General features: G+C 39.7%; 1 protein-coding gene across 1 annotated transcript; it reads left to right on the forward strand.

The window, feature by feature from the left end:
- The first annotated feature begins 2,609 nt into the window (after positions 1-2,609).
- On the forward strand, positions 2,610-19,384 carry LOC309388196 (uncharacterized protein). Its single transcript, XM_081945308.1, has 9 exons — positions 2,610-3,112; positions 3,410-3,449; positions 9,403-10,932; positions 12,722-12,781; positions 13,347-13,447; positions 15,128-15,216; positions 15,561-15,706; positions 15,818-15,970; positions 18,728-19,384. The coding sequence occupies exons 1-9, from the start codon at positions 3,002-3,004 to the stop codon at positions 19,060-19,062; spliced, it is 2,565 nt and encodes an 854-aa protein (XP_081801434.1). The 5' UTR covers positions 2,610-3,001; the 3' UTR covers positions 19,063-19,384.
- The last annotated feature ends 227 nt before the right edge of the window (positions 19,385-19,611 follow it).

A 19,611-nucleotide genomic window follows, 5' to 3' on the forward strand; every position in this document is an offset into this window, starting at 1 on the left:
GGATGCAATTTACTTGATGCTAAATGCAAAAGGCATTTCCTAAATGATGAAGAAGGGAACTTGAGCAAGTGCAGGGTTTTTTCAGTCTCGAGCAAGAAACTACAACACACTCCTCTCTGCAACTATTAAAGTCACAAGAACTCTACAGCTTTGTCTGGCAACTATCACACAATTCCTGATGTTAGATTCAGGCGCTGTTCATAAAATATCTAAATAAATCTCAGTGCAAGTGTAGGCTAGAGAAAATTGCCTTGGTAATGACCAGCTTTTTTATTGCCACAAAAGGAAAACAATATATTTTGTTATCAAACTATCATTGGAGAAACCCTATAATCCCTGAATTGGTGTTTCCCTTGGGAGGGTCTCCCTGCCCGTGACTCTTATAGTCATGTGCACTATGGATGTCTGGGGGAGAAGGGCAAAAAAAGTGACCTTGGCAATCACACAATTAAATATTTGAGTTTCTTATCATGCACCTTGTGTGCAATGCTAGGTTAAAAAGGAGGACTTCACTCGTTACTAGAGTTACCTTGATTTTTTTAACATCCCCCCTCCCACACACATCCTTATCATATACCTTTCTCATCTCCTCACCAATTCCGGAGGCATTTACCTTGGAAACTCTGTTAACAGTATTTCTGTTAGAGCACATCGACTTGAAAAGGAACAAAAGTCTGAAACCGGGTCATTGACCATAAATAACTTTTTGTCCAGTTTTGACCTTAGTTCAGTGTTTTTCCAGTTCAATTTCAGTGAATGCCAGAAAATGTGGAACCAAAGTTGAAAGTATCAAATCCTGTTTCCTGCTTGGTTTAGAGCAAAAGTTATGACACTGTAGAATTCCAGAAGTAACTGGCTCTGTTTTCATTCTCCCCACACGTAAGATTTTAAAAACAAGAGTTGCCATGACTCATTTCTGCCTCCAGGTCATAACTTCTCACCTGAAAAATATTTTTTCCAAATGCAGCTAAATTGAATAAGCTGTTATTACTCAGCAGGATGGGACAAATATTTTTCTTTTATTGTCATTATCGACATGATCTAGGCTTCAGCATTGCCATTATTGTACTAATAAGTTGCTTCAAGTACAGCTCTGTCTTTAGCATGGGTTCAAGCATCATACTTGGATGGCTTAACCATGGCTTCTTGATTATGTGCCATCAAATTGGTGCTGACTCAGCAATCATGAGTTTTCATCATCATGATCTCTCCCTAACCTGATCCTTCAGATCATTTAATTACATCATTATCACTGTAATTTAAGTCAAGTGACTTCTTGAGTCACCCACAATTTGCTGAATTCACAGAATGAACTAAGCTATAACCTATGGCTTATAATTCTCATTGGCTACATTCTCAAATATATCAAGTGTTTAGCAAAACCAAGCAAATACATTTTTGACTTAACTCAAAAAGCAAGTCTAATGAGTAGGTGTACATCAATGAGAAAGGATTAAAGCTGATAAATTTAAGCCTGTTCTTTAAAGTGGGATTCTTCTTCCATTCCCCCCCCCCCCTATAATATTGCAGTAGGGTCCTTTTGTCTGTGTATTTTTACTCAGAAGCAAATCCCATAGTATCAAATGAACCTTGTTCCAAAATTTGTGCAGCGAATTCTTTAGCATAAAGTTTCTGTGTTGCAGGTGAAGCTTTCTCCACCCATCGAGAAGATTCCTCCATTCATGGTTTCTTGTTTCTTTGGTATTGCAGAGTCAAAATGAAACCACTGATTTATTCAATGATGAAGTTGTAATATCTGGTAGATAATATCCTCCTTTGAAAATTATGTCACATTATGAGACATAATCACTTCTCTAAAGCACATAATAAAATATTTGGCAGGTTTTGGAGTGAGATAGTGTAGGGTAATTAATAAGATGCTCTTATTCAATTAGCTTCAATGTGCTTTCCTGGGGAAATGTAGTTTCATGGAATGTGCTGCTTTCAACTACCGTACTTAGTTCATGATTCTTGCTAAATAGCAGACAGCCACAAGAGTGCGGTACAGGGCCACTTTATATTCTGGAATGGGGGGGAGGGATTAGGTGGCAACAGAGAGATCTTTAAAATAGGAAGTGAAGGATTGTAAGTGTTGTGATAAAACTTACAAGATCTGAAAAATTGAGGGTGGATTTACACAATACTTTAAAGCAATGTTTTTTTTCAAATTCTTCTTCTCAGGATACTTCCCACTTTCCAAAAATTATGGAGGACTGCAAAACAACTTTTGTTTGTATGAGTTGTATGTATCATATTAAAAATTCAAATGGACAAATTCACTGCCACTTGACACAATTGTTTGATGGGATTTTAATATTGATTAAACATAAGATGACAAAAACTTCGATTTCATGGATTCCTAAGACAGTATTGGGCCATCCCCCAGGTGTACTTGGACCATGCTTTGAGAAACACTGCTTTCAAGTTATGTATGTGAATATTCTGAACTTTATTATTTATTGAGCAAACTTTACTAAGCATATGGTTTTCATCTTTGAGAAGACACGCAGAGAATCTAGTTCTGTTGTAAATCTTTTTCCTAAACTTAATCACCATTAATGGATTATATTCCAAATCACACTGGAGTTCCTTATGCTCACTAACCTATTAGTTGGGCCTAATTAACCATTAAAACCATAAAACTCCTGAGTAAATCTGCAAACACTTCTCCGTTTCAAGACCTTCCCCAGTAAAGAGGCCTTTACTTGTTAATTGGGGCTATTTGGCACCTTTAAATCTGATGAGATAATAGGGGACATCTGAGCAGAGGACATGCTCAAAGAGAAAGACATGCTCAAAAAGAACAGTCTTTAAAGTTTCCTTTTTCTACCTAGAGCAAGAGGCTAGGAAAGAAACGAAGTTAAGTGCTCTAAATTTAAGAAGCAGAATATTTCATGAATGCTCTAGAAGGGAAACTGCATGAGTTTATATATGTACTCGTGCATTCATTCTATCATATATAGCATCTATCTTCAATGAAGGTGCTTGGCAAATTATTGCAATGCTTTTTCTTCTGTTATTTTTTGCTTTTTTGTTGGGAAATAGTGCTACCACTCAAGTTCCAAGGGTTTTACAGACTCCAAATGCTGATGGAGTAAAAGACAAGGAACTGGTAAGTAGAGCTATTGCACTAAATGTAAGAACAAAGCACATTTTTGTATGAATTTATGATGAACATGCCAAATATCTAGGAGACCCTTATCTCAAGTATCACTACAGGCTAAGTAAATGCATCAGTTTGTTGGCAAACTTGGTCTAACCTGACTTTGAACTTTGCAGTCAGAATGAGTTGAAATATTGCTGTGACTGGAATCAAGGAAGAATGTTTAGATCTTGTCTATATTATACAAGCCCCTGAATGCATGCCTAGATAAGAATATGATTTAATTCTGGGGTTTTATTTACACAGACGAAGGTTTCTCTTGAAGTACCCCAGCAAGTCCAACCAGGTAAGCTTTAACATCTCTATCAATAAAGAATAAAGTGGTTGTTTTTATGTTAATTTTATGTGAATTAGCTTAAACTTGAAGTTCAACTCAAAAGTTTAAGAAAAAAACCTATGAACTCGAGCAAAGCTGTTCCTAAACTACTTGGATTCAGATAGCAGGATCAACTATTTCTTCTGATTTGTGCTAGAGTAGTTCTTTCCTAAGCAAATCATCAGCTTGGCCTCTTTTGAAATAAGTATACTATACTTGCAGGAGAATTACAGGAGGAGCTTCCAATCCAAATATATAGGGAAGAAGGAGGGTCTATGTTCTGTATTTATCACCATTCACCTGAACCTCCAGCACAGCAATGCTGTCAGAACAATTATTTCACCCAATCTTTCCAAAATCTCATGCTGCTTTCATGTTACAAAGCCATTCGCCCTTATCCTACAATCTCTGGCCCTTCTTTCTGAATGTTATGGTCTTTGGGTTTTTCAAATTGTACTAATTCCTCACCAGTTTCCTATATTCATTTTCCTTAAACGGATTAGAAGAAAATATAGAACAGTGATGGCTAATCCTTTCGGTGCCGAGTGCCGAAAGCACATGCACAGGTGCCTGCACGCCCATAATGCAATGCAAGTGTGCACCCCCCACATGCCGCACCCCATGCGCATGCATGCATGACCCCACCACATGCACCCCACCCCCACATGACCCCCAAACAACCCCCATGCATGCAGGCACAAATCCCATGTGCACTCCCCCTCACATATTAGTATACTTCACCCCCCTGCACATGCACTGCAGAGACTCAAAAATCAGTAGGCCAGTGGGAGGCACACATGCATGTGTGGTGGAACTGAGCTGGGGCGATGGCTCACATGCCCACAGAGAGGGCTCTGCATGCCACCTGTGACACGCTTGCCATAGGTTGACCATTATGGATATAGAATAACTGAGTTGGAAGAGATCTTGGAGGTCTTGTAGTCCAACCCCCTGCTTAGGCAGGAAATCCTACACCACTTCAGACAAATGGATTCTGTAGAATAAGCCAAGGAGATCTAACTTGGCAGGACACTTAGGCAAATGATAGGAACTGTGGATATGGAATCAGTATCCTGAAGAACTGACATAATAAAAGCCTGTCAAAATGAATCTGCATGCTTTGTAACTGAGGCAGGCTCTTTTTGTAGATGGCTTTATTTTCAACAGTTGTTCTTGAAGTTTTGGAATTACTCGTATGTATATCTCGGCCATGGTGAGTTAAGCAATATTGTGACCTCCCTCTCGAGGTGCCTGGAGGCTGGTAAGAGCCGAATGAGGAACAAGAGATTGAAACTGCACCAGATGGAATGGTTCTGGGTTTCGTATTCTTTTGTTCATAGAGAATTGCCATCTTTGGTCTTGGATGGGGTTGCCCCTAGACACAACTGGTACAACTTGCAACTCCTGCTCATTGAGGTAGCAATCAAAGGAAGGCTATTGCACAACAGCAGATTATGCATCAGTTGTGCTCCTTCCTGGTCCAACAGTTCCTGCTCACAGTCACCCATATCCTAGTCACCTTTCATTTTGGTTATTGTAGTACTCTCTACATGGAGCTGTCCTTGAAAAATATCCAAAAGCTTTAGTTGATTAAAAATGTAATGGCCCACATGGTTTTGTGTAAGTTTAGATTTGCGATGAGTCACCCCTCTTATGGGAGTTTCATTAGTTGCAAATTTGTTTTCGGATCCAATTCAAGGTGCTGGTTATCATCTTTAAAGCCCTACACAGCTTCGGGCCAGGTTACATGAATTGCTGTCTCTTCCAAATTACGTGTATCTACCTGACCCACCAGATTGGGAGGCAGGGGATGGTATGTTTTCCCTCCATTTAGATGGTCCATCTAGTGGGACAAAAACAAAGGGCCTTTTCCGTGATGGCTTCCTCCCTATGGAACATCATCCATGCACAGGTAAGATTTGGCCCCTACCTGAATACTCTTTTCAAAGGTCCTGAAGACAGAGCTTTGTCAACAGACCAAGGGATCCCAAGCTGATTCACAGCCCATCAAGTGTTTTGTTTGAATATTGTCCCTAGAAAGGGTAATGTCCGGTGCAAAGAACCAGGTTCACACATGAAGGTTTAAAGCCTATGCACAGGAATCTTCTCAACTAGGTCACCACCTGGTTAGAATTAGATAAGGGTCAATAGTATTTAAGGGGAGTTGGACTTAGTTTGCTTGTTGGCTACATACGGATTCTAGGCCGATCCAACTTTTCACTCCGCCCCCAGGTTCTGCCATTCTTCTCTTACAGGTGGGAATGTACTGAGTTTTATATTTGGGGTTTTTTGTAAGTTATCTGGAGTTGGACAGCTTAAAAAGATAAGAGTCAGTCGGGTGGCTATATAACTCTCTTTAATAATAAATAATAAATTTAACCTAGAAATATCAATTGCCTGTTTTGACAACATTCATTTTTGTGTTGTCACAGCAGTATTGCTTAAAGAAACTAGGACTCAAAATGTAAACCATAATTTTTTTTGTTTATGTGGCACATTAGTCAATATTAACATGCTAATATACACTTGTCAAAAATACTCATGCAACAATAATAAAATGAACATTATACACCTCCAGATGCTTCCCCCCCCAAAAAAACACATATCTGCAATAATATTGAAAAAACAAAATAATTATATAGTATAGTGTAGAATCAAAAGCAAAAAGGCAGACACAGATACACAACACAACACAAATACACATACTGTATATACAAATATAGGTAGAATTATCTGTATATTAAAACATTTGGTTGCTTATAAATTGATTTTAGTAGTTTGGGAGTCCCAATGTGGATGCCAAAGATTAGAAAGGCTTTATTATCATAGCAAACTTTAATTACACAGGCATTTCTTCAGTGGGGTGGAAAGAGTAAAATTCATCAGTTTTTGGCAATCCTAGCAGTAATCTGTAGATTTTCATAACTTCTTTACCTATAAGTGTATTCTGTAACTAGGATGTGTTCCTCTGATTCATGTTACCTAGCACCTCTAATATCATATTTATTCACAAGTATACCTCTGGGTACAGAAAAGTAAAATGGCAGGAAGTTGTAACTCAGTTCTTGAGCTGGAAATGTGTTCCTCTGTCCAGGAGAAAGGTTACAGTGAATCTTGCAAAGCCCATCATTGGCTGAGGGCGCTATTTATATTTATTCTGATAGAATAGAATAGAATTCTTTATTGGACAAGTGTGATTGGACACACAAGGAATTTGTCTTTGGTACATATACTTTCAGTGTACATAAGAAGAATAAAATACATTCATCAAGAATCATAAGATACAACATAGTGATACAACACAGTCAAGGCTACTAAGAAGCTATCAAATTGTATGTCAGGCCTGACATTGTACTAGGAGACAAATAAAAACAATATAAATTGAAAGATGTGAGCAACATGGTTATAGTCATAAGTGAGAAGAGATAGATACTAGGAAGAAAGAGAAGAATAATAGTAATACAGTCTTAGTAATAATAGTAACGTAACATTATCAACCCTAATCAAGTCTCGCAATGCCACAGGAGAAATGGAATTTTCAAGTCAAATTATAAATTCCAGTTTGGAATTATCATAATCACTTTATTATGAACCACCTGTGGACAAGTAGCAAATTGACACAATTGGATTGTCTTACTTTGGTTGCACATTCTCTATCTCCCCTGACAGGAAGGAATAAAATGATTAGCTCTCAGAGATTTGAACCAGAAGGGCTGAGAAGTTCCCCCCAAAATGTTCTATTTCATGAAACAATGAGCAGAGAAATTGGCTTGAATCTTGCTACCAATCATAGAAAAAAATTGCGGAGTTATAAAATTGCAGTTTTTCTTGTATGAAAATGACTTACTTCTCTCTTTGGAGAGACATAAAAAGTGAGCTGATATAGGTCAGCTGTGTAGAACTGTGCCAGTTTTCAGTGATGCCAAATCTGCTACTGAATGGAAAATTGGAATTGCACTCATCCTTGATGATGAAGCCACTCTAATGTTGGATAATGTTGGAACTATTGTAAAAAGCTTTGTGGAAGCAGCCAATCATCTAAAACTCATTTCATCTCTAATACTGCCAAAAAATAATCTGAAAGCATTGCATTCCAGCATCCCAGGATTTTAATTACCAAGAATCCTCTAGAATTGATATTCCTCATATTTAGCTTCCAAAATGACACATGAATCAAACAAGTTTAGGTCAGAAGTGAAAAGGAGTTTCCTTTGGAATTTAGTTACCAAACCCAAACCATATCTTAACCTTAGCAAAACCACAGCTGCTCCTTTAGTTACAGAATTAGAAAGTTCCCATTTTATTTCTTTAAGGTTGGAAAGCCCTTGTTTTTTCCTAGCTGATGGACAAGAACCTCAACTTTCTCATGACACAACCGGATCAGCTCTTCTGCTTGCTATTCCCAATCTAGAAGATGGCATCTTGGCATCAATGACATACATGTAGTACATGTATACATGTATACATATGTTGTATTATTCAGCTGCTTATTATAATTCTTTACTGGTCTTCAAATGCTTAGCACTCACCTAAAAGCAATAGGAATGAAAAAGGTAGAACAGAATTAGCCCAGGGCTCTGTCTATACTGCACATTGTCAGTAAATTTATGTTTAGAATAGAAAGTCCAGGCACAATGTGAAGCCACTGCAGTTATGTGAAATCAATTCAGTGCACAAAGGTGATTCAATTGATGCCACTTAAAAAGATAAGGTGATTGAATTGAGGGCAGTTCCATGGTACTATATTTAAGAGTTAAGGATAATCAAACCAGTAGTGGCCCATCCTCTTGAGAGTTGGTAAAACAGAGAACTGTGTTGCTTGCAGAAGTATTGGCTTCAAGAATGGACACACTGATCCACAAAGACAATCCAGTTCAAATTCAAGGATATGATTGAGTTGAGGTTAATGGTGCAGATGTGGCTCAGATTGGGGGCCTCCCCTCTAATTTGAGACTAACCAAGGGATTAAGCCCCAATGAACACAGTTGGAAAATACATTTGACTAAATACATACAGCATTGCTGTGGTGTTGAAATAGGTTAGGCTGGAAATGAACCTTCTTCTTGTTTGTTTGAAATATTTGTCCTACTAGTTTTCAGTAACAGAATTTTCTATTGATGTCTGTCTGTATACCTTCTGAGGATTCATTCTTTCCATATTTCCTACATTTTGATTATTGATGTACTGCTGTGTTGTGCCTAGTATCTAGCTGCATTGTAGTTTAAGACACAGGGATTGTCACCTTTCTGCCACCGAGTTTAAAACATTGCTTTACCATTATTCCTTCCAAAATGTTGCTGGCAAAGTTGAAAAAATTAGGTAGATTTCAGCTTTTTATAACCACTCTTTGCAAATAGCCCCCAAATTGAGAAGAATCCAACAGTTACGGGGCAATTCACAAAGAAAATGGAAAAAATAAGAGATTGTAAAGTATTAGTCTAGCCCTTTTTCTACCAGTTTGTATCCTCTTAAAAACTGCCTGGATAACTTGTTCTATCTAAAAGAAGTTGTCAGATCATTATTTTCCAGATAACATGCACCTTTTTCACCCTGAGTTTAAAGGTTGTGTCTTGTCTTAAATGTTATGGTTGTGCCTGACGTTTGCCTTATTTTTAACAAGGGAACTTCTACTCAAATGAAGAAAGGGGTGGGGTGTATATACAATCACTTTAGGTTCCTAGAGGAAAGCCAAAGCATTTTATCTAAATGTCAATGAGAGTCTGACTAATTTATTTCTCTAGTTCTAACAATCATGGGGAAATAATATTTGCAAAATGAAATGAGATAAATTCAATAACCGTTGTCAAGGTTGCTACTCCTAGGTGTGAAATATTCCAACAATACTAGCCTATATCTACTAGTATAAACCAGACTTGATCAATAAAACGATGGTAATATTATGTCTTTATGTTTCCTACCACAGAACTGGGAATTCCTTGGTTGTCGGTGTATCTTCCTGTAAAAGGTTGCCATGTTATTTTGAAAGATAAAACTGGGACTTTTTCTCCTCCATCATTAAACAGGTCTGAAACCAATAACTGGTGCAACTGGACCATATGGGCTGGTCCTCACAAGCATATCCTGATTTACATAGAAGGGTTTGAAGGAAAGTCAAACTGTAATGACAATCAGGATAGGATCTTATTCCAAGGAGTTTTGTCAAGTATTGAAAACAAAGTAGTTTATGCTTGCAGAAACCACGGTACTCTGATTTTTGCTACTCAAGCAGTAGCAGTCTATGTAGTATTTTTGTCAGAAGTTTCTTCTCAGAACCAAAGTCATAATAAGCACTTTAAAGGACGGTATTATATATTTGAAGATTATGTAAATTCTACAAGTGGTGAAAAATCAGTTTTGAAATCTAACAGCAGTTGTGGACCTAAGTCATATGTATTGCATACAAGACACAGTTTGAACTCTACAGCGACTACCCCAACGCTTGGCAAAGAGAATTGGCTGTCTGAGACAAATGAAAAGACTATTACAACAGGGACAAAAACATTTTTAAAACCAGCTGTTGGCAAGCATATGCATGTTTCTCTCTTGAAATCAACAAAAACAGTTACCTTGAATCCATTTGATTTGAAGAGAAGGCAAGTTACAAAACCATCTGTTGACAATGGTAGGACTTTGAACGAAAGCCCTACACTAGTATCAGAATCAAATGATGCAGAGAATGAGGAAGAAGCTTTTGCACATAGGCCAGATGTTTATTCAACTTCTCCACCCATGACTCATAATCCTCAAATGATGACAACATCATTGGAAGCAACAAAAAATCATGCAGCTACGACTGATTTTGATGGTCCTCAGAGTGATGGTTCTACAACCACACGATGGATGACAACACACGTGAGAAGTACTGAAGGGGAAATCACGAATGCTATTACTTTTCTGTTGGAAGAACAGAGAATTCCAGTCCAATCGCTTAAAAGTATCCCACCAAAGATGCAGAAACAAATGCTGCTTCCTAATTCTGAGGTTTCCAAGAAAAAGGAAGATCTAACGGAACCTCCACAACACTTGGGACAGACCAAATTATATAAACAAGAGAAGATGGACAATCAAGTGTCTACTGCGGAGAATGGCAACACTGCTGTGCAAATAACTGTATCTGAAGGAATTAAGGCAAGCCCCCTCAAGTCTACCATGGAAACCAAGTCCCATCATACCCTGATTTTAGCCTCTACTGATAGGCACCCTACTCCTTCTTTGAAGTTATTTAACGATTACTTGATGAGTACTTCCACAACTGTGAATCCCAAAGTGATGCCTTCAAATTGGCTGATGAGAACTCAGATAAACACAGCTTTTACTACACAATACAAGAAGTCAGTAAACAGGAATAGAGAGCATTTGCAAAAGAAGTGGACCAAAACAACTCTTTTGCATTCCCCTTCTGGTTGGTTGCCAACCAGTAGCATTCTCTTGAAAGGAAGAAATAAATCCTATGGTAAGTCCTGTTTTTTAAACTGTTTAACTCCATGCTGGATCTGATAAACGCCTTGTGCAGCTGAACTCTCTTGGAAGAGAGAGATACAGAAATAATACCAGAACAACTTTGAGTTGTTTATTTAAGAAAACATTGCTTAATTACACTGAAGTTGGAATTCTCCAATCACAATAAATGTGGTACATGTTTTGGAAAAATATATTTTAAAAAGTATTATCAAGAAAACTGAGCTGCTTCATAGAAGAATTAGGGGTGACATGATAGCAGTATTCCAGTACCACAAAGAAGAGGGGGTCAAATTATTCTCCAAAGCACCAGAGGGCAGGACAAGAAACAATGGTTGGAAATTAATCGTGGGTGGCCCATCACTGGATGTTTTTAAGAAGAGTCTAGACCAGTGGTGGGATTCAACTTTTTTTACTACCGGTACTGTGGGCGTAGCTTGGTGGGTATGGCTTGGTGGGCGTGGATGGGGAAGGATATTGCAAAATCCGCATTTCCTCCCTGATCAGCTGGGACTCGGGAGGCAGAGAATAGATGGGAGTGGGGCCAGCCAGAGTTGGTATTTACCGGTTCTCCGAGCTACTCAAAAGTTCCGCTACCAGTTCTCCAGAACCTGCTGAATACCACCTCTGGTCTAGACAGTCACTTATCTGAAATAGTATGAGGTTCTCCTGCTTAAGCAGGGGGCTGGACTAGAAGACCTTCAAGGTCCCTTCCAGCTCATTCATTCTAACCCAGCAATTTGTTAAGGCTGACTAATGATTACAAAAGGGAGATATCAAGAGCCTTGAAAGAAACATTGGTCTGGCTCTTCTTAAGAGGCCTGGATCCTAGAATACAGATAATCCTCGATTTATGACCACAATTGAGCCCAACATTTTTGTTGCTAAGTGTGACATTTGTTAAGTGAATTTTGCCCCTTTTTATGACCTTTCTTGCCACAGTTGTTAAGGGAATCATTACAGTTGTTAAATAAGGAATATGGTTCTTTAGTGAATGTGGCTTCTTCATTGACTTTCCTTGTCAGAAGTTCGCAAAAGTTGATTACATGACCCCAGGACACTGCAACTGTCATAAGTACGAGTCAGTTGCCAAGCATTTGAAATTTGATCAAGTGACCATGGGGATGCTACAACAGTCATAAGTGTGAAAAACGGTCATAAGTCACTTTTTTCATTGCTGTTGTAATTTCAAACAGTCACTAAATGAACTGTTGTAAGTCGAGGACTACCTGTACTGGACAAATATTTTTCTATCTCCAACTTCCCCTTTCTGGAAACCACTAAAGCAACGGGTGACTACTGCAAAGAGTCATTATTAAAGCTGTAGTCAGATTTCAATCCTGGGGATGGATCTGAATCTACATTAGTTGCCTCCATGAATGATCTGCGGTGGGACTTGGATGGGAACAGTGGTCCATTTATCTTAGCTACTGGAGTGATCAGACATTGTTTGAGTTGAGGTAACATCAGTCCAGTTTGTCTTTCATCAGCCATGGAGACTTAATTAAACATTTTGGCTAGTTGCCAAGTTAGTCCAGCTTATTTCACAGGGTAGTTGGTGTGAGGGAAAATATAAAGAGGAACTATTATGCACGCCATTTAGAGTTCTCAGGAAAGAGTTGGGATATGAATGAATAAATTTGCCACAAGGTTCTTGCTAACTAAGATTTTTGATAGAATTGGAATTATTTCTGAGTGGCAAATTACTGTATTTTAAGATGCTGGGGAAAAACAATCCTGTCCAAATGCTAGATTGATATCTTGTTATTGATCTTCTTCCATAGAGACAGATCCCGGATTCAATGAAAATTATTTTGCATTGAACTCTCAGCACAATCCTGGAGGTGAGGAATCTATGTCTTTTCTCTCTCTCCAATTCCCTTCGCTTCTCTTCTCTCTCTCCCACTCCCTCCCTCTCTCCTTACTATGTCTTCTTAAACTTTGCTTTCTCCTTTGTACAATGCTCTTAAATGGCTTAGCAATTGGCTTGTTATTAGCAAAAGCTACTTATCTTTAAAGTAAATTAGTCTGAATAGGAGATTCTGATTTTTGTAAAAAAAAATGGCAAAAAAAATTGGCATTTAAAACATTTATTATCTCAAAGTAGGTCTATACAAAAATAGCCTCTGTTAGATGGGATCAGCTTTTCTGTCAGCTGTAACATTAAATTAGTAGGTAAAAAAGTCTTCCTTATTAAATATCGGAGCAGCCATAAGCAACGTTACTTTAGTCTCTTACTCTTACTATCTCCTAGAGTACCTATGCCACATATGGCTAGAATATCCCATCCTCTGTGTAGAAAAGCTCTACTAGGCTGCTTCTTTATAGGCCTTTTTTTAAAAAAATGGTGTACAACATACATGCATTATCTGTCTTATTGTGTTTTGGCAAATTTGGTTTCTTCCACAGATCTTCTATTTGAAACAGTTTTTGAAATAGAACAGAAAGGACAACCCCTGTCTGTTAGAAGCACTCTGGAAAAAGCTTTCATTGATTCCATTAAGCACCAGGTAAGAAAATTCATGATGCAGAATTTATTTTAAAACTGGATTTGGGAGACTGTGTGTGTATATATATGTATGAATACACACACACACTATATATATATATATATATATATATATATATATATATATATATATATATATATATATATATATATATATATATATATATATATATATATATATATATATATATATATATATATATATATATATATATATATATATATATTCGTAGATTTTCACGGGTGTAGGTACGCTGGTTTTGTTGTATTCGGGTCTTTTCCCGTGTAAGGTTGAGATTGTCTTTGCAACGTTTCCGCAGGATCTCACCTGCTATCTTCAAGCGTGGGCTTAAAATGGGAACGGAGGTGCCGTCTTTCTGTAAGTCTTGGTGGGAGGGGATGGGGTGCGGGCTTTGTTTCAGTAAGTGGAATGATTGGTTGTGTGGTTGTATCATGATTGGTAGATTGGTGCTGATTGGTGCAGGCTGTGTGTGCATTGTTGTTTTGTATTGTAATGGCTTGGGTGGTGGGTGGTGTTCGTTTGTTGGCTAGGGCTGGTTTCCAGATGTTTGGTAGGCGGGAGGTATCATCACGTTTGTTCATGCTGTGGGGGTGTTTCTCTATTTCAATGGCTTCCATGATTATTCTCTTGTGGAGGTGTTCTGTTTTGGAGATTAACCTGGCTCCTTCAAAGTTGATTTCATGTCCTGTAACCTGGAATCCAGCTAGAAAACCAAGGAGTCTACAAAATACCATGCAAAATCTGCCCAGCAATATACATAGGACAAACAAACAGGAGGATAAATGCACGCATCACAGAACACAAGAACGCAGTAAGAAAAAAAGAAAAAACTTCTTCCCTTTTCCAGCACCTTAAAGCTACAGGACATGAAATCAACTTTGAAGGAGCCAGGTTAATCTCCAAAACAGAACACCTCCACAAGAGAATAATCATGGAAGCCATCGAAATAGAGAAACACCCCCACAGCATGAACAAACGTGATGATACCTCCCGCCTACCAAACATCTGGAAACCAGCCCTAGCCAACAAACGAACACCACCCACCACCCAAGCCGTTACAATACAAAACAACAATGCACACACAGCCTGCACCAATCAGCACCAATCTACCAATCATGATACAACCACACAACCAATCATTCCACTTACTGAAACAAAGCCCGCACCCCATCCCCTCCCACCAAGACTTACAGAAAGACGGCAGCTCCGTTCCCATTTTAAGCTCACGCTTGAAGATAGCAGGTGAGATCCTGCAGAAACGTTGCAAAGACAATCTCAACCTTACACGGGAAAAGACCCGAATACAACAAAACCAGCATATATACATACACATACACATACACATACACACACACACACACACACACACTTGCTTCATTTGAAGGTGAGGAGAAAAGCATTTGGTCTTGGCAAATCAAGGGGATGTTAGTAACAAAAATTCAGTTGGTGGGCTGGATGGTCAAGTTTCATATCTAATGAAATAATGGAAGACAAAGATAACATTTAGAATAATTAAGGGCACTTTGTAGTCTTCAGTTTGTATCCTACTGGCTAGATAAAAAGATGCTGACATCTCTTAAAAGATGATGCTCCAGGGACACTATGTTTATTGTTTAAAAAACATTTTAAAAGAATTAAACTCTTTGGTTTTTTTTCCAGGTACAAGAAAGAATGAAACTCTTCTCTAACAAAATCAAAGAATTCAAATTAAAGGAAATTATGCGAAAAGAAGAAACTGAAATGCACAGGTATGACAACTGAACATAGGTTGCCCTGTGGTGTTAGCAAACATGTCCTTCATATACCTCAAAATCAAGTGTTATTTTCTGTCAGTTGTATTTTTGTGTGGGAGGAGGAATTTGCAACAATATTCTTTTAGGTTTTTGTTGATTGTTTCCCTCCTATCTGAAATAAAATTAAAATCTGCTCTTTATTATTCTCTTATAATTCTTAAAGTAGAACACTTTATATGCAATTTTCGTCTTTCAGATTTGATTTTTTCAATACTGCTGGTAGAGTACTGCTCTAAGATTTAGGGGAGTGATAGCTAACTTTTTGGTTGAAAATAAGATGCTTCCATGTTTCTATGTAGACACAATGGCTCAAACCTCATAGTCACATTCTGGTTGCATTTAACATCGGAAGAAAAGAACATATCTCACTCACTGCATTTTCAACTGGAAGATCTTAAAGGTGTATTTGTGGGAGCTGGTAAGGTCCAAACTGTTTTGGTGAGAGGTAGGTGCGCAATTATTTTATCAGTTAGGGAATATCAAATAAAATAGCAAGTCCTGTCTTTGGAAGCTTAATTGCCTATTAATGGAAAACTGCTTTGTCCATGCATGATAGATGTGAATGAATGCAACTCTGAAATTGATTTATGTGGCAATGAGGCCATTTGTCTCAACGAATATGGAACATACTCCTGCCAGTGTAAAGAAGATTACGAGGACCGTTCTCTGACAAAATCGGGCACTCTCTGTGTTCACAATCCACGATCAGGTGGGTCCTTACGATACTCTATCCCCACCTCTTTGGGGGATTTGGACACTAAAAGGTTCTATCAGATGCTCGGTGATGGTTTGCTGTTTATTTGCTAAGGGATAAAAGAATTGCCCTTAGCATGCTGCTTTAAAAACAAAATAACAAAACAAAACATGTTAGAGTTTGCAGCAATCCAACCAGCACACAAGTAAATAATTCAGCAGGATTCATTTATATAAGAAACTTCTTTATATACCAGTGATGGCAAACCTATGGCACGTGGAGCCATTTGTCAGGGCACGCGAGGCGCTGCCCTGTCAGCTGGCCAACCAGTGGCGTAGCGTAGGGGGTGCAGGGGGGGCCGGCCGCACCGGGCGCAACATCTGGGGGGGCGCCCTGACTCGCCCTGCGCCGCCCTTTGCCGGACTGTGGCCGTCTCTTTCCTCCTGAGGAGGAGCTCGAAGGGCAGCGGGAAAAGGCTCGACTGAAGGGAAGCAGGTGCCGCGGGGGTGGGAGGCGCACCGGGGGCTTCGGGAAGGCGCCGGCTTCCTGGGGCGCTCCAGGAGGAGCCGAAGGAGAGCGGCGCTGCGCTGCGCTCCGTCTGCCCGCCGCTGCAACGCCACTGCGTCCTCCCGCTCCGCCTGGAGCGCCCCGGGAAGCCGGCGCCTTCCCGAAGCCCCCGGTGCGCCTCCCACCCCCGCGGCACCTGCTTCCCTTCAGTCGAGCCTTTTCCCGCTGCCCTTCGAGCTCCTCCTCGGGAGGAAGGCAGGAGGCCAGCATGGAGAGCCTCACTTGACTGATGCCGACCCAGGGGCAGCTGCAGTCGGGCCGCCCTCGCTTTAGTGGGCACAAATTACTTTCCTTGCCCCAGGTGCTGACAACCCACGCTACGCCACTGTGGCCAACGCACATGCACGCGCTGGCCAGCTGAGTTCACTGTTTTTAAAAGCCATTTTTCGCCCTCCCCAGGCTCCAGAGGCTTTATAGGAGCCTGGAGAGGACGAAAAGGACCTCCTGCCCCCTCCGGAGGCCCTCCGGAGGCTTCAGGGAGCATCCAGAGGCTTCCCTGAAGCCTTCGGAGTGCTCAAAACGACCCTCCGAGCAAACCGGAAATGACATATATATATGTATTGCACAAAAGCAAAAACATCATGTGATACAGCTGCATTCATTCGAGTTCATAGTGAATGTGAGGCTATTAGCAGGAGCCTAAGGTGATGCAATCTGTTGATTCTTCCCTTTCTTCATGTGGCTGCCCATCCCAAGGAAACGCTCAGACTGTGAAATATGTTTCTGTCTGATAATACTTCTCATGATTCACCCTGTGATTCAGTCCTTTTATGCAAAAGACTTTGCTAGCATGGGCTTCACAAGGTAGAGACAAGCCACAAGCTGCACCGCCTGCTTGCCACGGACGCCTCTTTGGATTTGAAATTCCCTTCTCAGCACAAAAGTTTATGGGGGCAGCAGTTGGTTTTTCTGAGAAAAAAGTGCACTTTATAGGAAAGTTAAACAGCAAGCAAGTCAGGAAGAGAGTTTATCTTGACAACATTGCTATGCATTGGCAGTTCAACTTGGCAACTTCCCGTGGCAGCTTCTGAGGCTGGTGGAGGAAGATTAGGCCATTGTAGTCCCAATGAAACTCCAGAGAGGCTTTGATGTAGTTATACTTCGGCTCATATCATCTGAGAATGTAATGATGAAGCCGGACATGCTTTTTAAAGCACTCCTTCCTTGCTGTAGTGTAACACTTTTGAAATTTGACAAACGTGTGTGTGTGTGCGCTCATGCACCAATATTATATATGTGCATGCTAATTCAGCTGTCAGTGTAATGTTCCATTCCTGTTTCAGGTTGGCTTTCCTTATGTGTAGGGTATCAAACCTTATTGAGGCCTTTTATAGTTTCTCTTCCTGGATGAACGAATCAAAATATTTTAATGATAGTTACAAAATTGCTCCAGATAGTTTACTAACAAATGGTGGACAGTAAAGCAATTGTTTTCACTGAAAAATTTTCAATGAAAATGTTCCAGCTGTGAACTGTACCACAAAAAGCTGCTTGTTCTTTAGAAACTGTTGTTGTTTTAGTTGCAAAATCATGTCTGACCCTTCGCAAACCCATGAACAATGTTCCTCCAGGCCTTCCTGTCCTCTATCATCCTCTGGAGTCCATTTAAGCACACGCCTATTGCTTCGGTGACTCTATCCATCCACCTCATTCTCCGTCGTCCCCTTCTTCTTTTGCCTTCAAACTTTCCCAGCATGAGGCTCTTCTCCAGGGAGTTCTTCCTTCTCATTAGGTGGCCAAAGTATTTGAGTTTCATCTTCACAATCTGGCCTTCTAAACAGCAGTCAGGGTTGATCTCCTCTAGGACTGACCGGTTTGATCGCCTTGCAGTCCAAGGGACTCGCAGGAGTCTCCTCCAGCACCATAGTTCAAAGGCCTCAATTCTTTGGCGCTCAGCCTTTCTTATGGTCCAACTTTCACAGCCATACATTGCTGTTAGAACTTACAGTGGAGGAAATAAATTGGACAGCTATAGTGAATGTAGCAAACTGATGTTATCTGACTTAACTATAAATCTGCTTTGTCTGACATTACTCGAAGATGCTTGGCCTCATGCTGAAAGGCGTGAGACCTAAACAGAGAAGATTCAGATGCTTGGCGTTCTAGAATTCCTAACCTGTGCTTTAATCTGTTGGCCAACATATTTGTATGGGGGAGCCATTTCCATGATTGAGTTGAACAAAACAGTCTTTTTTTCATCTGCAGGTTTGGACTTCTTCTACAGCTACACCGAGTTTATTGTCGGAATCACTATTTTTTGCATCACTCTGCTCATTGTAGTGATCACTGTGCTGTGTACTATCATAAAGAAAAGATGCATTAGAAGAGAGATGCGGTTCCGAGAGACTGTTTCACCTGGGACGCCAGCAGAGCCCCAGCTGCAACCAACAACTTTTGATCCTAATAACATCCGTCAACTCCTTACTCTGGACCCTGCCCAGCTAAAGGTCAGAGCCAAACCACCAGAACTGCCCCTGCAATTGAGGGCTGGCCCCAGTGAAACATACAGAGTATCTCTTGAGCAGTCCGAACGTTTGTGAAAAAGAAAAAGGGGGGAAATGCAATATAAATTGCAATGAAACCCCCCCTTCCTCCCTATTTCATATTAAACTTTTCTTTGTTGTGGTTAAGCAGATGCAACTTTTTGTTTTTTGATTGATCTGACGTAAATTGTTACACCTTTCTCCCTGTATCCATTTCTTCTTAAGTTTAACGGAAATATAATGCTGGGGGGAAAAATATCTTTAGGTTTTTGAATACTAAATTGTCTGTCTGTCTTCATACGATAGATAGAAATGAATGTAATTACTGAATGTAACTACTGTTTTATTAACAATTGTTAATAAAATTTGCATCTTGCTCTTCACGCAACTCTGCACTATGATTAATATTTTGGAAACTTGCATAAGGATGGGAAAGAGTTCTTTACAGATTAACTAGATGCAAATCAAACTACTATGGCTCATAGAAAAAATATGGTCGATTATCACATATGAAAGCAGACTGTGTTTCACCAGAAGTATCTGATAGGAAGCATAAGGTACGATGTGGTTATCAGCATTTTGCTATGGCCTCAGTATTATATCTCA

This window comes from Natrix helvetica (genome assembly GCF_964273705.1).
Source record: "Natrix helvetica genome assembly, chromosome: 2".
NCBI classification, from domain to species: Eukaryota; Metazoa; Chordata; class Lepidosauria; order Squamata; family Natricidae; genus Natrix; species Natrix helvetica.

Coding starts and splice junctions, on each gene's coding strand:
- LOC309388196 (XM_081945308.1), top strand. CDS start 3,002: ATGCTTTTTCTTCTGTTATTTTTTGCTTTTTTGTTGGGAAATAGTGCT. Junction 15,217..15,560: donor GAAGAAACTGAAATGCACAG/GTATGACAACTG, acceptor GTTTCTATGTAG/ACACAATGGCTCAAACCTCA. Junction 15,707..15,817: donor CCAAACTGTTTTGGTGAGAG/GTAGGTGCGCAA, acceptor CATGCATGATAG/ATGTGAATGAATGCAACTCT.